This window comes from Meleagris gallopavo, chromosome 1 (assembly GCF_000146605.3).
Source record: "Meleagris gallopavo isolate NT-WF06-2002-E0010 breed Aviagen turkey brand Nicholas breeding stock chromosome 1, Turkey_5.1, whole genome shotgun sequence".
Taxonomy (NCBI): domain Eukaryota; kingdom Metazoa; phylum Chordata; class Aves; order Galliformes; family Phasianidae; genus Meleagris; species Meleagris gallopavo.
Window position 1 is genome coordinate 105,712,069 of NC_015011.2, and position 23,581 is coordinate 105,735,649.

The 23,581-nt window shown below is 40.5% G+C and overlaps 1 protein-coding gene across 2 annotated transcripts in view; it reads left to right on the plus strand.

Moving 5' to 3' along the window:
• Positions 1-13,851, plus strand: part of PCP4 (Purkinje cell protein 4) — a 52,541-nt gene extending 38,690 nt beyond the window's left edge. For both annotated transcript variants that reach the window (XM_003202949.3, XM_010723831.2), the window contains one exon: positions 13,472-13,851. In XM_003202949.3, the coding sequence (XP_003202997.1) occupies positions 13,472-13,599 (128 nt within the window). In that variant the 3' untranslated portion in view covers positions 13,600-13,851. The remainder of the gene's footprint in view (positions 1-13,471) is intronic.
• Positions 13,852-23,581: the final 9,730 nt, after the last annotated feature.

The window sequence follows — 23,581 nt, forward strand, 5'->3', positions numbered from 1 at the left end:
AAAAGGCAGCATTGAGGTTTACTGGGGAACTTCATCTACTGGGTATTATGAGGATCTCGGCTGAGGAAGAGATGAGGTTAGGCCAGCATTCTACGGAGAAGGTAGAAAAGGCCACTACATCTGAAGACATGAATGAACAATGAAGTCCCTGTCGCTGATGCCCATACCTTCCATCTTTTAATTGTTCCTTTTCCATCAGCCTTGTAAAACCTACAAGCAAAATATGTAGCTCATCTCATTTCCTACTGATTTTGATTGAAGACAACAGCCTGCTACTGCTATCAGTTATTTAACCAAAACAAGAGGCCTGCCTAGCAGTTCCAAATAGTTATGCTGAAGAGCCACGGGGTGTCCATGTGTTGCAGCAGAATATATATATAAATATATATATATATTTTTTTTTAATTTAAATCTGGGAAACACAACATGCTGCTAAGACTACAAGGTTGCAAAGTCAAGAATTTGAAACAGAATTTTCTGGAATTAAAGTTGTCTGCACAAAATTAACAGAATTAATTGCACTGTACTTTGTCATACACTGCCTTTTTTGTGCTTAACTTTGCAGTGTTAATATCTTTTCAAGATAGCTCTATGTATGTGATAAACATGCAACTTGAGGAGGAGGGAAACCTTTATTCCCTGGCCTCAGTTAGATTGTCATGTCAATTAGACTATCTGGCAGTGGGTTTAATAACTCTCTAATTGCGATTGCAGCACTTTGCTAAATCAATGACCACCCTTCCTAATAAAATTGTTTTTAAGTAGCAGTTGTTAAGATGCCTCAGGTAAAACTTAGTGAGGCAAAAAGGAAGGTAGGTGGAATAGGAAGCATTAGTGGCTTCTAATCTCACCTCAGTAAAATTTGTCAGTTTTTAAAATCCTTTTTGCGTTTTCCTTTTAATTTACAACATTTTATAGTCAATAGCAAACTCCTCCATCATTTTACAAATTGCAGGGTTGCCTAGTGAATCTACAAGGGTATGAAACATGTAGCATACGTTTGCAGCAAAGAATTTCTTTTTTGAACCTTGCTGAGGCTTGTTATCTAGCACTTCTCAGTTCAGTGCCTGGAAGTTTTTCTTTTTAAATTATGCTTGAGATATGGGGTTGCACTCCCATCCAATATGTAAGTATTTTTATTAGAAAAGGAAAAAAAAACCCCACAAAATCAGTGTTCTCCTCAAATGAATGAAGGTATGCAATAACCATGTCCCAAAATCTCTGTGCAGGTTAATGCCCTTTCTCCCTTTTGTCTCACTGTAAGTCTTTTCAGCACAAGGCAGAGATCTATCTGCATATGGAACAAAAACAGGAATTCACATTTCCCTGTGTCTTTGACTATGTTTTGAGGCTGTGTATATATGTTCCACAAATGTGAAAAGGGCAATGCTAAGGGTACTCTAGTAGGGTGGTTGTGCTTGAACGTGCTTGCCAGGACTTCTGAGGAAAATGAGGTGCTGGTGAACCAGATGGGAATGAGAAAAGGGAGGGTGGTCTGTCACCTGAAATATTCCCTGTCTGCTTCTTCAAAACAGAAGTCTTGTTCTGTAGCACTGAAGGCTGAAAAGCAGCCTCAGTTGTGGGCCATTACTTTCTTGCCACCACTTTATTGGCATCTCAGGAATGCATGTACAACCTTTCTTTGTGTCCTCAATGTACTGTATTGGTTTGCAAAGCGTACCATCTGTCAGGAAGATGAGACCGTTTTCTCCTCTCTGTTCCACAATCTCCTGACGTATACAAAATGTTAGCAGTACAGGCTTAACTTTCCTGTGATTTTTTTTGTTTTAATTTTTTTAAATTGGAAAACCTTGCTTGCTTCTACCAAAATTTGGAGGAAAAAAAAATATATGATTTCTATACATGGTCTGCAGAAGGTGGACATTCTTTCTCCTTGCTACACACCAGAGAATAAGCCTGCTGCAACCTAGACTTAATGATCTACACTGTAGTCAGGTGCTTGTCAGAACCTATAACTACATTCTCATGGGGCAACAGTCCCTCTACCCTTTTTTCTGAAATAGGATCTGGTTACAAAATGATGTTGCTGACTCAGTGCCCAGAACCTAGGAGGTTTGGAATGTCACTTTTTCATGAGATGGTCAAAGGAAAAAAGTTCAAGCAGGGTTTGAAGTACTCTCTGGTGCCTGACTTTGATCATTAATCTCTGCTACTTTGAAAAAGCTTGGAAAATTACATTACCCTCTGCCATCAGTCCTCACTCAATAAATACAGGCACTAAAGTCAGGAACGAGAAATCCCACAGAGCTTTGGTATTGACTTGTTAGAATTCCGGGCTTCAGCCTTGCAGTACAGTAACTGCCTATAAGTTATGAACAAGCTGCTGAGAAGGGCAACTTGCCCTTCTGGATATGTTCCCGACTCTTTCAAAAAATCTATTCATTGCCATTTTTCACTCTGTTATGCCAAACAGTAAATTGTCCTATGTGCCAATAAGGGCTTCTCTATTACTCTGTGTGAAGAAATTTGTGGGAGAGCTGAGCTGCATTCATGTTCTGTCTCAGAGCTAATAGACTTCTTATTAACCTTAGCATCAGTTTCTACAGCAGGAGAAAAAGACTACAATGTGTGATATTTGTGTATTTTTTCCATTAAGGAGTGATGAAACACTAATTTGTGTTATTTGGCATTTAAAGAACAGAAGTGTATCCTTCTGTAAAATCCAGTTTCTCAGCTGAATCAGCCAGGACTTCGGTGCGGAAGCCATGTCTCCTCCTCACCCATAGGTGCTGCGTGGTACCCAGGAACAAAGGAGAGAGGATTTGTGCTGGGGAGTTGTACTGAGAGTTATTCACTGTGTTTTATGTTTGCTTCAAGAGCTTACAGTCCCTTGTCAGTGAGGACAAGGGTGCCTCGGCTCAGATCGGCAGTGAGAAGTACCACTTGCAATGTCTTCAAGACGTTACTTGTCTTTCCCAGCACGTCTGACTCAGCCATTTTATTTTTCCTTTTTGTCATCTCATTCAAGAAGTCAAGTGATGGCTGCCTTTGATACCCAACCCAATAAGTACAACAAAGTTCCTTTTGAGTATCTCCACTTTTCAGCGGAACAGCCACAGCTATCACCTGTCTTATTATTGGCTAAATGGCACAGCACAGATCTGGTGTTTGCAGTGGTTTGCAAATTCAATTATAGTTCTCACAGTAACTGTCGTTTGCTTATTCAAATGAAGTATTCGATATTGCTTGTTGTGGTGTTAACTGTAATTCCTTTTGAGGTATGCTCAAAAGAAGGCTTATATAAATGAAGCGGTTTCTCCTTAGCATGCAGAAATATGTGCATACACAAAAATTTACTATCCTTGAAATAAATGGAAATTATGGAAAGAGGTGCTGATATGTTTTTTTTGTCCATTCAACTGTTCATCTTGAGAAATGTATGCAGACTGTTCAGTCAGCTCCTGAGGGAGCATAAGAGGATCCAGATCAGCTGCACAACTGGCAGCTTCACTGGCAATCTCAGCAGGAGGAACAAATGTTCATTTTGACCCTTTGTTGAAGGTGAGCTGTTCTCTTCCTCACTAGCAATGGGATGGAAGCACACAGATGGAGTAGTATGAGAAGGCATGCGCTACTTCTCTTTATTTTGTCTTCGTTCCTGAAGCAAATTAGGTTTCTCAGCTGCTGGAGTATCAGCACAGTACCATTTGTTCAGTTTACATAATTTATGTGATGAGAAGGAATTTCACATGAAGTAGCAAATAAGTTTGTCTATGTGAAACTCCTTACTGTGGTTCAGGTGTCTCTCAGAGTCAGGGAATGTGATCCATTAGATTAAGCATCAGTATCGACATTTGAGCTCATCCCCATGAACTCCCCTTGCTAGAGAACTAGATAATATAAGAAGGGAAATTGAGGATGAGATTGCTACCCTAAAATGGATGCCTGAAGTAGGTCAGAAGGATGGCACCCTCAGAGTACTTGTTTTTCTCCACTGGGCAGTGGTTTCTTTGTAAGGTGAGTTTCTGTTAATTTCTGATGTAAGCAACTACAACTCAGGTTAGCTGCATTGTGCTCAGGAATTGGAGAGAGTTTTCTATCTAGAATCCATTCTGTAACCGTTCAGCCTAATGAATTTCTGCATGATGTGTAACAAAGCTTTCCAAATGGCTGTTGGGCAAGACAGCCCATAATATACTGACAACACCCTGCAGCATATAATTCCTTCTGATCCTTTCAGAGCCATATTGCCACAGTATCTCAGTTTGTTTCCCCTTACCACTATTTCTGTTCCACATTCTCTTGAGGTGTCCCTCTTCTGAAATGTAGGCAGACCAGCCTGCAGGGGAAATAAACATATAATGTGGTTTTCTGTGTTCAGTGGAGACGTAGTAAACTGAAATTAACAATTCTGTTCAGATAACAGCCCAAGCAAAAGCAAACAGTGGAAATTTCCTACTACGCTCCTGCAATGGAATTACTTTGCTTTATCTTGGAAAACTACATCTGAGAGCAGAGGCTTTCAGGAGTCAGAGAAATTTAAATTCTGTACATTTAATGAGAGACTTTTACTATGTGGCACATTCAGCAAAAGACTGCATCAGTTCAGTACTGTAGCGGTTGCATTTGTGGATGCTGGAACTGAAGTTACAAATCCAAGTGACTCAGGAGAGTTCAAGATCTACTGGTGGGTAATGGTGAAAGTCAGCAGAAGTCCAAGTTTTGTGATAATTGGTGTCTATTGGGGTACACTGTGCTTTGCACTCAGACTGTGACCTTGGAGCTACTTCGGAAGACTAGGGTTTACATCAATCTCATCTCCAGGGCTCTACTGATGAGATATGGTTGGTTTTATGGAGGAATGACAAACTCTTTTTCCAAATACATTCCTAAAAAACCTGAGTAAGACTGTTCTGCTCTGTCTGTGGGCTGGATCAGGTATCCCAAGATCCATTTTGTTCTGTCTTCAAAGGACGTCTACTGCCTCCCTGATCATTTTTATGACCAGGTAGCTGCAGGACTTTGAGAGTGGCCCTGTTGATTCCTCAGGCACTCCCAAGCTGACATGTAATGCAGAACGTTAATAGCGTACAGATTATTAAATCAGTGGCTTTTTCATGGTGGGGCTCTACCAAAGTGGTTACCCTATTACCAACACGCAGAAGTGCCTGTATTTATCCAAATAGAAGTTGCTATGTTTGGATGTAGTTTATTTCTTTTGCATTTAATCTATGCAGTAAAGTAAATGCTTTTTACAGACAATCTATTTTACAAGGCATTTATAGATACCGTGTGATAAGATGGGATATGGAGGTACTGAAATGACTCCTTAACTGTACAGTGCTGAATGGCAAAGCTCAGGGTTCTTATACCTTATGCTGTCCACTGCTGAGTGTGCAGTTAAAGACATTGTAAACGTGGTGATGGATTTTACAAGAGGTGAACCTTTTCTTTATCATGATTTTCCAAGCTCTCACGTAATGGTTTTCGTAGAATCACAAAAGGGTTTGGGTTGAAAGGGAACTCAAAGCCCACCCACCCTAACCCCTGCCATGGGCAGGGCTGCCCCTCACCAGCTCAGGCTGCCCAGGGTCCCCTCCAACCTGGCCTTGAGTGCCTCCAAGGATGGGGCACCACAGCTTCTCTGGGTAGCCTGTTTTCATAAAAGTTGCTCTGAAAAATTAAAATAGAGCTTTCATTAGTTGCGAACAGAGTTCTGCTGCTGTACGGTGATACCTAGAAATTGCCCTAATTTTGCTTTGAAGATAAGCAGAGCAAAATTTGCCTCTTTCTTCTTTTTTTTTTCTTTTCTGAGTGTGAAGAGAAATGTGTTCTAACTCTGTATGATGGTTCTTTTGATTGACTCTTCTCCTCTTTCTGATTGACAGGTTTTCTTCTGTAACCTGTGCCATCTTCCCCAGCTCATCTTACTTTGGCAGTACATGAATTTGAGCCCCCTTTTTTGCTACTTCTGTGTGGCATATTGTGATCGCTGCACTTTCTGTGAGCTTAAACCTTAGCTAACCTTATAAACTGCAAAGAGAGAAATGGTAAAGAATAACATTCCTGGAAAGTGCCACTGCTATGCAACACAAGGGAAGCAGTATCACATTTGAGGATGAACAGCCTTTTTTTTCATTTTCTTTGCAAGGGCTCTCAGGTACAGTTGGTATTCACATAATTAATAACATCTGCCAACTCATTTTGAATTTGTTCCCAGTGGTCTAGAGCTACAAAGCATTTTGAAGGGCTGGCGGCTACATCTCTATTAGAATATAAAATGGGATAGTGTCTTTTCTCTGACTTGGATGCAAAGTGGCATAGTATGGCTTGCGTCAGTAGGGCTAAACTTTCCATCCTGCAAAAAAAAACCTGGATGTTAACATCTCTCCTGCCCACAGGGAAAAGCTGCTGGCCATGCCATCTGACCACAGTAGCCAGGCAGTACCTGGCAGAGGGCCGTTTGGCACAACCCCAGCCATGCCAGTTGTGCCACTATTTCATGCTGTAGAGAAGCTGTGAACAGTGACTAAGACCTGCTGTGGCCCTGTGAATTTTGCTGGTGCAGCCACAGCCTGGGTAGCAGCCTTCAGATTGTTTCCAGCCTTATTTAAACGTTTGCAGCTGAGGACACTTTTGCAAAGGTCACAGAACTGAGGAGTGGTGGAGGGGAGATAATTTATTATTCTGCATTCATAAGTGCCTACCACATTAGGGTTCCCATCTATGACTTGGAGTGCCTGAATGCTACCATAATAGGAAAGTAACTAATCATATATTAATCAAGTGGTTGACTAGAGAGGCAAGAGGATGGTTTGCTTCACGCACTGCTGAAATGCAGCTCTTTCCACAGCAAAGCTGTTTAAAGGCACAGTGTTAGCAAAGATAGGAGAACTGGAAATTGCACAGGAAATTAAAAACACATCATAACAATTCCCATTTAAAACTTGGCTGGAACATTGGGGATTGCATTCGTGCAGACACTCGCATGACTTTGGACTGAGATTTGGAGGAGGGTCATGGCTCGCTTTCTTACGAGTGGTACTTGGGGTGGATTGTAGGGATCTCTGCTGATAAGGCATCATTCTGCAGTGATATATGGTCATGTCTGTGCCCTCTCTTTGTCCCCGGCACCACTTCCTTTTAAATGCCAGAGACTTCTGTTGGCTTTGGAAGTCAGTCTAGCATTCCTCAGGTGCAGGTTTAGCTAGCAGGAGTTGAGATTATACAGCTGAAATGGCCATTTTCATTTGTTCTGTAGATAGTTAAACTTCCACAGTTTAGTCTCCCCATGGAGATATGAATTATACCATTTAGTTTCTTAGCCAGAATAGCTTGTAGATCCCCATTAACACATACATACGTATCTATGCATCAGTTATGCATTTGTAAGGCATTTGAAAGGTCTTTAATTGGAACATAAATTATATTGGAGATGAAGAATGATTGCTTAAATAATATTTAAAGAAATACAATATTTATTTCTGCGTTACTTGTTGAGCAAAATTGGTCTACCTGTATTTGGCTAAGAATTAGTTGAAAATATATTTTTTCTAGGTTGAATTTTATTACAGTTTGTTTTCACTTCATTATATTTTATCGCAATGTGTGTATAGTTTTGTCCTACTGCATTGAATAACAGAAAAAATATTTCTGCTCTTCCACATTGTTACTAGTAGGAAAAAAAGATTAATCAGACTCATACTGAACTAATATTTTCAAATTCATAGGAGAACAACCACTATTTTGTACAGCAAAACTAGTTTTTTTAATTAGAGCTAACAACCCTGCATTATGAAAGCAGAGGTCAATTTAAACAAGAAAAGATTTTGATTCTCTAATGAGGTCATCTTTTTTATAACAGATTGTAATTTATAGTGTAGTAGGAAGATGTTAATCCTTTTCTAGCATGTTTTGAGTAACATCAAGGGGATGGTTAGTGTGGTTCAGATATAGCTGTTACGTTTAATCTGATCACTAATGATAACCTTTATTTTACTTCACACTGTGCTTCTGAAGTCATAGGAGTTTACTGTGCTCCAAGGGTTGCTCTTCAGTTTCAGAAATTATTGCTGTGTGGACACTGCACTTCACCAGCACCTCCCATCTTCATATAACTGGCCATGGAAAATTAATACCTTTGTATAAGCCCATAACTGCCCCCACCATTGAGTGCCCCTTTTGCTGATACAGACAGAGTGGACAGCTTTTGACTTTGAAAAGTGGCCCTTGAATGTCTGAGTTCTTTATGAAATACAGAAACAGGAACAAATGAAATGATGCATTCCTTGTCACAAAATGCATGTATCACCCTGCAGCATTTTTAATAAGTAGGAAGGAAAAGTATTGTGCTATTCTTAAGCTAATTTCTGTCCATAATAGGTATAGTATCTGAACCTTTGAGTTGGATTATCTCTGTGAGTCAGTCAGTAGTGTGCTGTTGATTATTTGACTTTTTATTCAGCAAAAGAATGGGTTAGAAAATAAATAAGTAGAATGAGACAATGTCAGCTACCTTTCTTTCTTCTCCTTGGGCTTGGGCAACATCCACTCCTTCAGCATTCCCATCTGTTCACATGCCTTGTGAAGTAAGAGCCTCCTTGGGAGCAGCTGGGTGACCAAAACAAAGGCTCAGAGCCAACTGCAGGGTTATGTGGCCTCGGTAACTGGCTAGAGATATTTTATTGTTGACAAATAGATTGTTTCCTTTTGTCAGTCATAAGATCAGTTTGGGTGTTATTTTTCCTCATCTTGCAGAGGAAGAAAAAACAAGGTTGTTGTTGTAGCTCTTCCTCAAGAAGGCAAGACCTTGTCTTTCACTTCCTCACCCCTCAATTGAATACAGAGAAGAAAGAATGGTTGTGTCATCTCTTGGCTTTTAAATTGGCAGTTATATGGACTAAAATTTGGCTATCCGTGTACCTAAGCACCCATGTGTTTTCTCTGTCTGTTTGCTTAATGCAGTCTAGTCAGAAAAAAAATAACTTATAACATAAAGGTAATGCTCCACATGAATGTCAACATCTGTGAGATTTCTACCCATTTTTGTCCTCCTTAATTAGAGACTGTTCTGCCTCATTGGACAGACTGGTGTAATAGCTTAAGATCAGGGTGGCATAAACACTGTCACAGCTTGAACCATCTTTTGAACGGTAGGAGGTAATGATCCTGCCTAAGGCAAAATACTGCTTCCAGCATGTCGTGGGGCACTGTGATTCTGTCCCACATTTCACTTAGCCTTTTTCTAAATGCTGCAGTTTACCCCCTGAAAAAATGCAGTATTTTTCTGAGTACATTCCATCTCCAGTATAGTCCCATAATTCCTATTGAATGTTGGCTGGGTGAGCAGAGGTGGAGGATAGCACTTAAAGACATGAAATGACACTTAGAGACTCCAGCCCATACAATTTTTCATGAGTATTTTTCCAGTCAGTGACAAGCAAACTCTACTTCATCTGGTGAATGGAGTAATTCTGACGATGAAGGGTGAGTCTTCTTTTCCTCCAAATCCAGCTAATCAGCTTCTGTCTGTCAATGAGCACATCTAGGAAACATTAGTCTATTATCTCTTTGTTCAAGGCCACAGAAGATTTCTTTTTAGATTTTTGGCCCATAGTGAATGAACAATGTTTTCTTTTTCCAGCGTTGTTGTAATTCAATTTTTCTTTATACTGAAAAATAAATGAAAGAAATTGCTGAAGGCATATTTGTGAATAATTACACTTGCACCACATTTCTCTAGAGTTGTCTGCTGGCTAGATTTGAACGTGTAAAATTTTATTGTTTTCCTTGTTACAGACATTTTCATTATCCATCCAGTGTTTGCAATGGCTCATGAGGCACTGCAGCAGACTACAGAGATAACTTTCTAATGTTTCATCTGGAAATTGAATAAGTAGAACTTTTTCAATTGCAGCAATGTGAAATGAGCTTTCAGGATTTTCGATTTGGAAAACAGCTAATTAGATGCAGTTTCAGGCTCTCCTGCTGGGATGACTATTGATATATGGAAGTAAAGTTTGGACTGTGCAAGTTGTCTCAGTCTTTAGGACCATGAAATTAGTCTGTAGTGCCAAACTGGTCATGGGCATGATGATGACGGGACTCAACAAGAAGTCAGTGTTGTGCTCTGTGGAATTCATTCTATCACAGCTCAGACTTCCCTAAGATGATACATAGTTACGATTGTTTTTTTCCACCTCCCCTGTTGGTGGTGATCCTAGCTGGTGAGACAAGCTGGCACTCTTGGTGACTCTACCGATTTTGATTTCCGAACCCCTCAAAATCATGAGTCCTTTTTGAATTCAAGTCTACTGACACAGACCCCTCATGTTGGCCAGTGAAAGAAGATCAGAGATCTTTGATATCCATGTGGAAAAACATGCACCCAAATTAGTCTAAAAAGTGTAGATACCAACAAAATTGTGTGTGTGACAAGGAGGGGAGGGAATTCAGAACCAGACTCAAAGTCAAATTGTAAACTGTGAAAGAGCTTGCTGGCCTGCTAACAAAGAAAATTGTTTGTGTTTTGTAGATCACTTCCAAGCTAGTTATTGCTTATGAAAGAAAAGCTAGGCATGGGAGTCAGTGAATGAAAGGACATTTGCATGAACTTGCATTCAATTTACTGATTTGAGCATTCAAGCTTATTAACCTGAATGTTTGAAATGTATGAGCAGAATTAATGGATAAAGCTAGCATGGCTTAGGTATGTACATTGTAGAAAGGGTACAAAAAAGCTTTTTCACTCTTACTGGTGTTGTAAGGTCATCTCTAATTTGTGCAAGACTTGTGTATAGGTTGGGTTTTCATTGTCACTAAGTGGGTCTGTTTTTAACTCATATTTTTAACATTAACTAACCAGTGAAACAAAAGCAGTAGTCATAATGGGGTGTAATATTTTTCCAATCATTAGGCTGATTTAGTAAAGCAACATAATCTAAAATCTAAAAAAAATATTTTTCCTTTAGCATAGACAAAGCTGAAGGAGGTGCACCATTACATTCTCCTCCAGATCAACAATCCATCTGTTAAAGTGTCTGTGTTTTGACAGACATCAATAGAAACTGTTTGGGGGAGAACTGCAAGACAATCTAATTCCCAGCTTTTACAGAATACCCCATTTAGCTCTTTTCAGTTTAACACAAGATTTACAAATCTTTAAACAAATGTCTGTGTATTTCTCTATATATATTCATGTATGTTTTCTATGAATTCAAATGTGGATATACACGTACATGAAAAATAGAAAGATGAGGATGGATATAGGGAGAAAGAAAACACAGGTATGTCGTATGCATTATGCGTAGATAACACACGTTTCATTATAATATACATTAATCATTTGTGTATTTCTATACCACCCATAAACAAGCAATGGAAATCTTAGTTACACTTTAAAATATGTTTTATTTTGAACGCTTCTGATTTTCAAGTCTAAATCATGGCTGACAACAGATGGTCCATACATTTCTATTGATTGAAAAATAGAGGTGCAGAAAGAATTCATTAGGAATTTTGGTTTTCATTTCAAGGAGAATGGATCCAAAAATAGAAGTAAAATGGATCTTCTGGTATGCTGAATTGTTGTAGCACAGTTGATTTTAATGGAGTAATAATAATTCACACCAGGCAAGATTAATTAAAAATTCTAGTGAATACTTTTTTTCTTCTGAGACTATAAATATTACTAAGATTGCTGAGTCACTACTGCAAACTAACATCCTGTTAAGATTGTTGCAGGACATAAATTGTACAAGCCAGATTTCATCAAGTGTTACCAAGGGTGTCAATTCACCCATTAGAAGTGAAGTCGGGCAACCTGGCAGGACTACAGAAATGCTGTTCACCACTGAAGAGAAAAAAAATTGTATGGCCAAAGCTCAATTAGAGTTGAAGCTGGCCAGTACTGTGGGGGACATTAAAAAGGGCATTTTAAAATATGTTTGCAGCAGATGGAGGATCAAAGATAACATTGGTCTGTTATTTGATGAGGGTGGTTGTCTCACAAAAAAGGACAGAAGCCAGTTGATGTTATCTTTTTGGATTTCAGCCAAGATTTTGATACTGTTTCTCAGAGTATCCTTCTGGACAACATGTCCCAGCATATGGCCAGACCAAACTATAATGTAATGGGTGAGCAATTCACTGATGGTTTGGGCTCAGAGGGTTATAGTAAATGAGATGGCAGCCAGTCACCATGGGTATTCTGTAGGGATCCATTTTAGGACCAGTTCTCTTCAATGTTTTCATTAATAACTTGGGTACTGGTCTGGAAGGTGTATTAAATAAGTTTGTAAATGCTGCTAAATTGAAGGGGAGGCCTCATGGCGGCTGCAGCTCCTCACAGGAAGCAGAGGGGCAGCGCAGAGCTCTGCTCTCTTTGGCACCAAAAGCACTTAGCTTCATTGATTTCAGAGGTGATTAACTGTTTATTTCATTACTAGTGTACATTTTTTGCTAAAATATATCAAGAATATTACCCTGTAGGTGATATTCTCTTCCGAATAACGTTAACAGGATCCTTCAAATGAAGGATACATTTTGACGTATGGGCAAGTAAATCAGTTTTCATTTTCTTACTGCTGATTTCACAAAGTCGCAGCGGGACTGAGCCACAACGATGTGAGTTCAGCAAACAACTAACTTTATGGAGCAGAGAATCGCAGTGGTATGTTGAGGCTGGTGGAGTGAGTATGTGTTCTCACTTTGTTAGTCCAGGCAGATTAGAGCTATTGTTGCAAAGAGGACGGAAGTTTTCCTACAGCTGCATTTTTAAGCTGTGAGTGGATAAAACAAAATTCAGCAAAGTCAGCTGGGCTGTGCCTGTGTGGAGACCTAATGTAATTGAACTGAAGCTGAAGAATGGGCATAAAGGAAGGCAAGGAGCCAAGGATCTGGGCTGAAAGGCGATAACTTAGCCTGTGAAGAGTGACAGTGGCAAAAAGAGAGATTGAACATAAATGATTCAACAGGGAAGAGCAGTATGTGCTGGAAGGGATGAGGTAGGAAACAAGTGAAAAGGATGGAAATTAGACTCAGGAAGTAATCTCTCTTCCTCTTAACACCGGCGATGGAATAGGAATAAAGATCCTGTTCCTATTTTAAAATATTTTAAGGTGCCAGTGTCCTGAAGTAAATATGGGGATGTAAATTCTGCCTCATGGAAGCACAGGAGCATCTCCCAACCCCTCACGGTTTATTACTCAGGCAGAAGAGGACTTCATCATATGTCAGGTTATTGTGTAGTGAATTCTGAGCACCACTTGGATGTCACTTGTCAGTGACTTAGCTATAAACAGGTTGTCACAGCTGCTGTTGTTTTGGGGGAGGGGTGGGTTTGATCAGCTGTATTAGCCAAAACTGGTCCCAGAGGTTTTTTTTTAATATGCTTCCCATCATCATGGCTGCGTTTGTGGAGGAGAGAGGGACGTGATGTTCCATGTGTGCTGTCCAATGATTGTGTCTATGTGAAAAATGTATTGATATTTTGTTTTGCTTTCTTTGGCAGATGGACAAAAGAAAGTTCAAGAGGAATTTGACATAGACATGGATGCACCAGAGACAGAGCGGGCGGCGGTGGCAATACAGTCCCAGTTCAGGAAATTCCAGAAGAAAAAAGCAGGGTCCCAGTCCTAGCAGCTACCTCATAGCTGAAAGCGAAGTAACCCTGAAATGATTTATCAAGAAAATGAGAAATATCACAAAGATGCATGTACAGAAGTGATCAATATTTAAAGCCCCATTGGCAGATAATAAACCATAAGCTCGTGTGTGACTTCATCCCAGGTGTTTCACACCCATTATCCTCTGTAACTCACCATTTTACTTGATGTTGTAATAAAAAGTTAGGGCGAAGTAATTAAAGTGTCTGCCTTCATCTGTCTTTTCGTATAAATCTAGCAAGTGCAGCGTTACAAATGAACCCAGCCCAGATGCCTATTTTCCTCTTCACTTAAAGCTTGGAGACATAACGGCACCGTATGTTACAAGGATTTTGCTGAGGGATGAAAGCACGTGCCTCAGCCCTGTTTGCCTCATTTGGAGAATTCCAGCTGCCAACCAAATGTAACAATAAAATCCTTTTCTCATAACAAGCTTAAAGTAAAAAGTTGCAGACAGAAGCTAACAGGACGATAAGAGGTGTAGGAAGCCACAGACATTTATTTTTGTCTTGCAGTTATGCCAGTAAAGTGGCTTAACTGGGGAAATTGCCATTGTCCTTCCTGTTTGAATGATAAAATCCAGCTTGGACCACATTGACTGTTATGGAGGAAAAGAGGAAAGTCCAATTTCAGATGTCTTTGGAAGTTGTTTTTTTTTTAATTTCTAAAAATAGAAGCTGACTCTCTGTACTCTGTTCACTCTCCATCTAGTCAGTAACAATTTCTGTGCCATTTCTCTTATTTCCTATTGTTTGTAGTGTTTGATGAGTAAATCATAACAGACTCCCTGTCTCCATCTACACTATTTGTAATTTAAAGCGATTTCGCATGAAACCCTGTATCACTGTATTAGCCCAGTTTTTTATTAACAGAAAACAGCCACAGTGATGTTTCTTATATTGGGACATTTATTTTCTCCCTACTGTAGACGGGCAGCAGAACAACTCCAGGCTAAACCTGAGTAAAAATCTTGCCCGGCTTCACACTTGATCAGAAATTAGCAGCCTATATAGAGCGCATGGAAGGTTCAGAAATGGTCTTCATGGTTTCTTGTAGTCAGAAAACTGAGCTATTTAGATGGAGCAAACAGGGTATTCACTACACAGAGACATGCCCAAAATCCCACCCTCTTCTCAGTTTCAGCAGCAGGTGTAAGGGTCCCAGTAGGCATCTTCATCCCTGGGGAAATTAGAGACAGAAGTGTTTTCAGAAGGATTGGTGTTTGCAGCAATTCTCCAAGAAAGCAGCATGATCCTCACCTCCAGTCTGACAGAGGTAGGTGTGCTGAGAGGTGGCAGTCTGCCTACTCTTAGCTAAACAGCCTGGAACTGAAATTGCTTCAGGTGTGAGAGATTTAGGTTTAATTTCCAGTTCTCTGTAGTGGCATTTGCTGTTCTACTCTCCCACCTGCCACCACATGACAGAGGACAGGGCGTCAGGCCTCTCACGTAAACTAGAAGCTACCGCAGAGGGATAGGAATGGAGGGAAAGTGAAGATCTTACGCTGCTGGCAATCACCTCCCATGCGAACGCCTTGGAGCAGTGACACCAAAAAGGTTCAAAGCTGTGAGTGAAAGCCAGGCTGCAAGACTGCAGCAGGAAAGTCCACAGACTTAGACAGGTTAAGGCACTTAAATCACTGGGCAGCAATTTAGTGTGAAGCTAAAATGTGATAGCAGGCAGTAGAAACTCTGGTACCATGCTTATTAGGAGGAGCCCTCAGAGATACTGGGTAGAGGAAGTCTTATGGATCCTGTGGGCAGTGCAGAAGTGATGTGCAGAGACAGTGTGTGAGGTGTTCAATAAATACAGCAAGACTGGGCAGGAATTGACAGGATGTTTTTAGATCTTAGTTCAGAGATAAGCCCCTAAATGCTGCCTAGATGCTGCCTTAGGCACCTTTGTCAGACCCTGGCTGTGTGTGTGACATACTACTGCACATCACTAGTAAAGTCAGACTTCTTTGAGCCACAGCTGAGTGCTCCAATCCAGGAGAAGCATCGACTCTCTGCATTTAGGAATTTCACAGATAAACCTCAGACAACACTGCTGTGCTCAAAGTGTAGCTTATGGAGGCTACATATCCCCCCCTTATCATTCACAGAGACTGCTTATCATCTAATAATCACCTTAGTATAATTAAAAAATTGTACTGGATTGTATTGGTGTCATTTTGTTTAGATGAACATACGTCTGTAATAAGGGACTACGTTTGTTTTGCGTTCCACATTATGTCATGTGAAATAGCATGAGTTCTGTAATAGCTATTTAATTGAATAAAAACTCTGGGTAAGCACTAGGCTTTTATATTTGATCTGACATTCCTTGGACTTAAATCTTCTACACAACAAGAATAATCATATGGTTGGGACACAATGAAAGCAATTACTTTATTTGAGCACAGCAACGAGGGCTGTTAGTAAATGAATTATGTCTCTTTCAGTAGCAGGGCTATTCTTTAATGCAAAGTTAGAGTGCATCTTATAAATACAGTCTTAATATACAGTGAAACGTAATGAGGAAATAGTGAGCTCGTACAATATTGGCTTTAATGGTGGCTGCCCTTGTCAGACAGTGCCCTTTTTATGAGACTCCTTGCATCACACATTCAGTTCATATTCCCAAAAGAAGAAAGCTTTCTCGCTCCCAAGTCTTTCCTTTCATTCTTTGTGTATAGCCAAGATGGCAATTTTTAATTTCCTTTCTAATCACTAATTCATACTTTTCTAAGACCTACCTGGGTATTACAGAGATGAGGGAAGGAGTTTGTTCCAACCAAGAGTTTTCACTAACAAAGGAAAAAGAGGACACTTACACATTGCAGGCATTAATTTGAGTCTTTAACTTCCAGACATTAACCAAGCTTTCTAGTTCACTCACACTACGTAGTTGGGAGTTACCAAGTCATGAAAAGCAAGATTTAAATTAGGTGGATATCTGTGCTGAAATCCCACCATTTCCTGTAGGTAACACGAAAGATCATTCAGAACAGCATGTATTATAGAAAACAGGGTTATGACTCTCAACACGTACACCCACACCCTCCCCACACACATCTGTTTCTGCTCCAAATTACGTATCAGATTGTCCCAAAAGAAAATAACCTATGCTTGAATAAACAGAACAATTACCCAAGCATTTGATAGCTCTTGTTCACATCATTGCCTGGACCATGAAAGCAACCTGTAAAGCAGAACAACAAAGGAGTCTATTAGAAGCAGAGAAACACCACTGGAAGGAACAAGAATGCTGAAATGAAAAAAACTAAAGGACATGAATTCTGTCAAATTAAATGCAAAAAGGCGAGCCGAAAACCAGCCTGCATTTTGCAGTTATAACTTTTTTTGATCTTTTCTCTGACTACTAGCCTACTGGAGGACTATGGGGATGTGGGGAACCTGAGGTCTTGCAGAAAGTAGAAATTCATCTTCCATTGACACTAACAGTAGAGGCTCCCACAGTAGGGTTTTTTCTTTTTTTAATAATGTATCGACCTGAGTAATTAATTGTCAAACTAAAATGTTAGGAGGACAGAGCTTGTAGTAAACCGACAAAATGAATAACAACAGACTGCTGGGAACAGGTGAGATTCACCTGCATCTTCTAGAGAAACTCATAAGGAGTAACTGTTTTGGGTAACCTTTGCTTCACACTGGTCTCACTTCCAGGGAAATAAGCTGTGGAAATTAACAACAGATTTTATAAGGGGTTCTAGGAAGGTTTGGGGATTTTACAGACTGTCTTTATTAGGTAAGTGTAGAGAAACTGTGGTATGCCATGATACAATCTTAATACACTAACATCATCCTGAGAACAGCTGTAATTCATAAACTGTGGTGGCTGCAGTAAACAAGAGAGCTGGGTGATGGTAACCTAGGTGCACATGGATTTTCAAAAAGTTCAGACAAGGTGCCTTGTGAAAGTCTCTTAAAGAAATGAAAGAGTCCTGGAGTAAATGGTAGGTTCTCTTGCAGAGAAATAACTGGCTAAGGGACAGGAGGTGAAAGAATGAGATGTCCAGCTCTTGCAGCATTGTGGTGTTGTCAGTGGGACTCCCAACAGCATCATATGTTTTGGAACACCCTTACAAATCACATGGGAAAAAAAAAAAAGAGACAAAAAGCAAGGTAACACGTTTTTACATTAATCCTTTCTACATTAGAAATCTCATTCCTTGCTCCCTGGTTTACAGAATGCTTGCTGAGAGCCATTACAAAAGAAAGGTCATGTCAGGACCATGAGGACATGATTAGCACTGGTTGCCCCTTCCCAAGGCCCAACATCAGGCCCTGGGACCATCTGCTCTTGCCTCAGTGAGGCCACAGCAGGGATGGACTCCTGCTCTCTGCAGCCCTGCCAACTGCCCTTGGCCCACCAGAAGGTCACAGGCCCTGTGGAAATAAGCACACTTCCATCCTGCTGTTTTTGTGTCCTCCGTCATCCAAGTGGTGTACAATGTGGATCAAAACAAGCCTGGGCCAGCCTTTGCAGCTGGGCAGAGGAGTTCCCATGCAGCAGCCACCTCTCTGGAGATGGTATGACCCTGCCGAGTTGTGGGTGCTGTATCTTATGCCTTAGCGACTGGAAAGATGACTCCAAGCAGGTCTGGGCAGTGTGAGTTTATCACTGGGTAGGACAGTACTTCCATCAAGCCTTCTTGTTGGATGTTAGCAGCAGCTGAGGAATCTGTTTCAGCCAACAAGCAATACCTCAGCTTGTACAACAGCCTTCTGGAAATTGTTCTAAAGCACAGTAGCCATACGCAGCTGTGCAAATGTGCAAGTAAAAGCATTTACAGCAGCATGAAAAAGAGAAGGAAGGGTGACAGGGAATGACTGGAGCAAAAGGGGAGCATGTTTGGGAAAGGAGAATAAAAGACATCTCTGCTGAAACTCTCTGAGTCATCTGAAGGTGTTTTCTATTCAGCTCAGGTAATTTTTTTGTTGTTTCATTCTTATCTGCAGCCCGCTCTCTGCCAACTTCTCCCCAGCGTATCACACATTCTGTCACAGCCATGTCACTGCTCTTAGCACTGACTGCAGAGCTGGTGTGATGGGGCGATGGAATCCAAGTACCCTCAAAATCAGGAGTTTGGGGGCCACTGAACGGACACCATGTCCATGTCCCTCATAGTGAACCCTCACATTTGTTTTTATTCCAGGGATAACACTGTAAAAAAGCAAAGCCTCTTCAAAGCAAAGTTGCCATTAAAAGGTATGTATACACTCCACTGAATCTTGGTCATGGTCACACACCATGCACAATCATGGTCCCTGCTCGGCTACCTCAGGAAACCAACTGTCACAATTCATTGGTAATGAAAGCCAAATCTTGAGGGGTATGTGTGGAGGAGGGAGGAAATGGTACTCAGCTAGGCCATATAATGGCCCGTAGCGCAGACGTGGCTATGGTGAATGTCTTGTCCTAGGTGATGGTGTTCTCACGTAGGCAGAACCTTAGGCCTCTGCATCTGAGAGGCATCTTAGGTGCACTCTGCTACCCTCAGTTATTACCTGCCAGATCCCATTTTAGAGCTGGCAGCTGTCTGTGGAAATTTCTGGAATAAAGTCATGGCTGATACAGCTGTATCACCACTGAAGACCACTTAAGCTACGTTGCTTGATATTTCCTTAAAACCCATAAGCCAGCAAATGCTTTGCAGCAAGGAGAAGCTCACTAAGGTGTCTGCTGAAAGTCGACAGTTTGCTGTGAACGCTAAAAGATATTTAGGCTCCAGTGTCTTCTCGGTGCCATAACTGTAGGACAATGCAGTCATTCTTCTAAACCCATTATCAACAATTTACTGCTCAAAATTCAGACCCTTTCAAGTTCCCTTAAGTATCTCTGGAGAACCCCTTAAGTTCCCTTTAAGGACCCTTAAAGTTCTTTACTGTGAGAGTGGTGAGGTACTGGATCAGGCTGCCCAGAGAGGTTATGGATGCCCTATTCCTGGAGGTGTTCAAGGCCAGGTTGGATGGGGCCCTGGGCAGCCTGGTCTAGTATTATATGTGGAGGTTACTGGTCTTGCCTATGGCAGGGGGGTTGGAGCTTGATGATCCTTGATGAAAATCACGCAATGTATGCCATTCCATGATTCTATGACCTGATCTTAAATCTCTTTGAATGTGGTAATCACAAGCCCCAGGTCCCAGGAGAAGTCTGGAGTGGCCCATTATTTAGTTGCCTCAGTAAGGGATATGACAAATAATCTAAATGCTTTTTTTTTTTTTTTTATATCAACTTTAAGCTGCAGACTATATACATGTTCAAAGCATGATGGAGAAAACCAGGATAAAGTGTTCTTACTGTGGTAAAATTAATATCAGATACCTATTCACTATAAATATTCAAACACATATATACTTCCTCATCTGCAATCAACATAATTGTCTTGTGTTGTTTTATACAATAAAGACCATCTTTACGGTGAAAAGGTAAAAAGAGTAGCCATGCCACTTCTAATCTATCAAGATCTAGTCATGAATGGATTATTTAGTCCAACTTCTAAATTGTGACAGCACTTATTTCTTTTTTAGTTATCCCTGAACTCTCCCCGATAGATGGTCTCCTGCCTTTCAGTATCTGTAGCAGTGGTGATTCTAAAACCTTCCTTGATAGCTTGTTCTGTGGCTGAACTTTTCTTAAAGCTTTTGAGTTTTGTTTATATTTAACCCAAATCTTCCCTCCTGCCACTTCAGTTGTTCCAAATCACCTATATCCACTTGTAGACCTCCTTTTTTTAGACTTTGAAATCATTTTTGCTATTCTCCTTCGAACTCTGCCAATTTATCTGTGTGCCTGAAGTGAAATGCAGCCATCCAAATTAGACTTCACCAACGTCAAACACAGCAGAATAATTATCTTGACTATTTTACATGCGACAGTCCCCTTACCACAAATCTACATGGCTCTTGGCATTCCCTGTGACAGCATTATTTTGTTGGCTTAGAGCCAAAACATCATTTCCCAGGAATCTAGAGCCTCAATGTGATCTCTCTGTCTAGTCTTTCCCTTCCCTTATATAAATATCCCATTTTTTAAAGAGACTATACTGACTGTAAAACACCTTTAATTTTATGGCCCCACTGCACCTCTGCAATATGAGAATGATACAGAAATTCATGTAGATGTCCTTATGCAAATTGGGCAGGAACTGTAACTGGTTCAGACTTTTTTGTGCTTCTCCCTTTCTCATTAATAAATTATTACAATCAGGTGCAAAGGCTTCAGTAATCTCTAAATCTACCTTTTTTTGGAAGCTTAGAAAAGGTTTAAATGAATTCCTATTTTATTCAAAAAGTTAGCTTGCCTTTACTTGCAATGTCCAATTATTTGATAAGAAAAGTGTGAATATCTTATCTAAAAATAGGCCTTGAAATAAGCCTGAGGACTCTTGCCCCTTCTCAGTGCATTATGTTTTAATGCAAAGTTAAACTGAGCTATTACTCACATTTGGTAGTAGCCTCCACCATAAATATTCCCACTGAAGACTTCAGGACTAATGTGACAGAGGGAGGGTGCATGAGACAGTAACAAAGCATGGTGACAGGGCTGAGAGGAGGTGGGTTTTATAGTGGAAAGGGATATAGGAAAGGTGAAGGGAACATAAATAATGACAGTGCAGTAAGGAAGAGGCAGAGAGTGTGGGTAGAGAGTTAGAGAAGAAGGGTAGGTGGAGGGGGAACAGCGGCAGGGAAGGGAGCAAGCTGCCTGATGTTGAAGAGCTGGAGTATTTCATTCCCCACTCACTCTTTTGCTCATATAATGAATTACTTTGATATTTCCCATTCAGTTACGTAAAACTAAAGGGTGTAGTGTTGTCTTCAGGGGATACCTGAGCATCGACACTGAGGCATTGCAATGCGTTTCAAGTTATGCAAGGCAATTGGCAGGCTTATAGGAATCACAGCTGTGCTAAGTTCTGTCTTAGAGTTAAAAATAAAAATATCAGTGTTTGATCAGCCATCCTGCAGTTTGCCCTCCAAACTTTCCTCTGACATATGGTACGTACAGTCCCGGGAGAACCTGTGAAACATCTCTTGCACCTATGTTTTAAAAGGGAATTGAGAGACATTGTATCTGAAGAAATTAAAATCGTTGTTTAAGAGGGAAAGGTAATTCTTTTTCCCCATTAGAATTCTTCTGTTGTCAATATTCCCCTGATAATAGAGGTTTTTATTCTGCAATGGATAGGTTAAAGCAATCAATTGTTTTTATCTGGCAAATGAAAAGGGATAAAGCACAATTTGGAGGTAAGTAAACACAGAAGTCGCTTTCCCCTCAGCATTAACTCATGTCTCAATGGACATTAGACCTGTGTTTATTGAAAGACACGTTATTGCTTGGGATGCTGGGATTTCAGTAGAATAGAACACAAACTCCAGCTTATTGACATCTGCTGCAGAGCAAAAAGATGATCAGCTCCTCTGTTTATGTGGATGCACACAAGGGGAAAACATTCATTACGCACCGTATTTCATATACTTTTATACAGAAGTAGTAAAAGCTATTTTTATAGTTAAACACTTTTCCATAGAGGTAACTGTTTTCTTAGCATGACAGAGGTACCTACGTATTCTTCACTGTTATGTATGTACATGAGTTAGTGCCTTTTATATGAATTAAAAGTCCATTATCCTGAATGTGTGCTGTGCATTGCAATTGAAACCCTGCAGGCTCTGCTGTCAATAAGACTAAATTAAATAAGCAATATTCAATAGTATTTATAGCTGCCAAGACTTCAAGGTTAAGGCTAGAAACAAAGAAAACTGTAAAAGAGTAAGGGAAATCCTGAAAGCATCCAGCGAGAAGAAGAATTCTCTTGAGTAACATTTTTGCCTGCATAGAAGCAGACTTTGATGAAACACACACAAAATACTGAATGCCACTTTTTCATATGCACAGCATTCCTTCAGTGCCAATGCATAGTCAGAGCTCCAGCTCAAACATACCAGAAATGTGCAGCTGGCAAACAGGAAAGTAGGAAAACTGGAGAACAGCCCTGACCTTCACTGTGTGACCTGCACTTACACCGTGTCACCTGCACTTACACCGTGTCTGCTCTTGAGTTGCATTTGCACTGTGAGCCACCATGCTGCACACTCAGTGTGGAGCAGGGAGCTGGGCTGAGGGTTACAGCACAAGGGAGGATATGAGATAGAAGTGTTGGATCAGCCAATACGGAGCCTACCAATAGTCTCTTCTTGCTCTTGGATACAACAACACAGCTGGACAGCCCATGTGCAGATGGGCCCCATCAGCCAGGGCTCCTCATCCTCCCTTGAGAAGCAGCTTTGGTGAGGTGTTCCCACTGAGCAAGGCTTGACAGATAACAAAACAGCTTGCAAAATGTGTGTGTGGGGAATGGATTGCTTCACCGAAATGGATATTCATCAGAAAACCTTGAAGATATCACCCAACATCCTTTGCAATTCCCAGAGCAGCAGCCAGCTTACCAATTCTGGCAAGTCCTAATTCTCTGCCTTGGAAATAGCTGACAATACATAGGTGATGGATTTAATGCTTGCAGAATGCCACTGAAAAGAAAATGCTTTATATCTTGAGAATACAAAATCACATAGTCAAGGGATACACAGTTACACAGAAATTTGATTTCTCAGCTATTGCAAAACTTTTGGGGAGTGTCTGAACAACTGTGGCTCGTACAGGCATGCATTTGTGTTGCTTTTCCTTTGCCCTAGCAACCAAATTTCATTCCCTCTAGATTTTCCTGCTATTTCTTGCTGAAATGTTCTCAGATGAACAGCTCTTCCCTTGATACACTACCCATAAGGCTTGCTTGGGTTGCTGGAATCAACATTATTATTTTTAGAAAATAGGCTGAGGACTCTGATGCAAATCAGTGTTTACTTTTGTTTGCATGCTTTAGGCTATGCTATTCCCTCTTGTGAATCCATTTTCCTGTGCTCTGTCAGCAGTAATATTTGCTACATGAG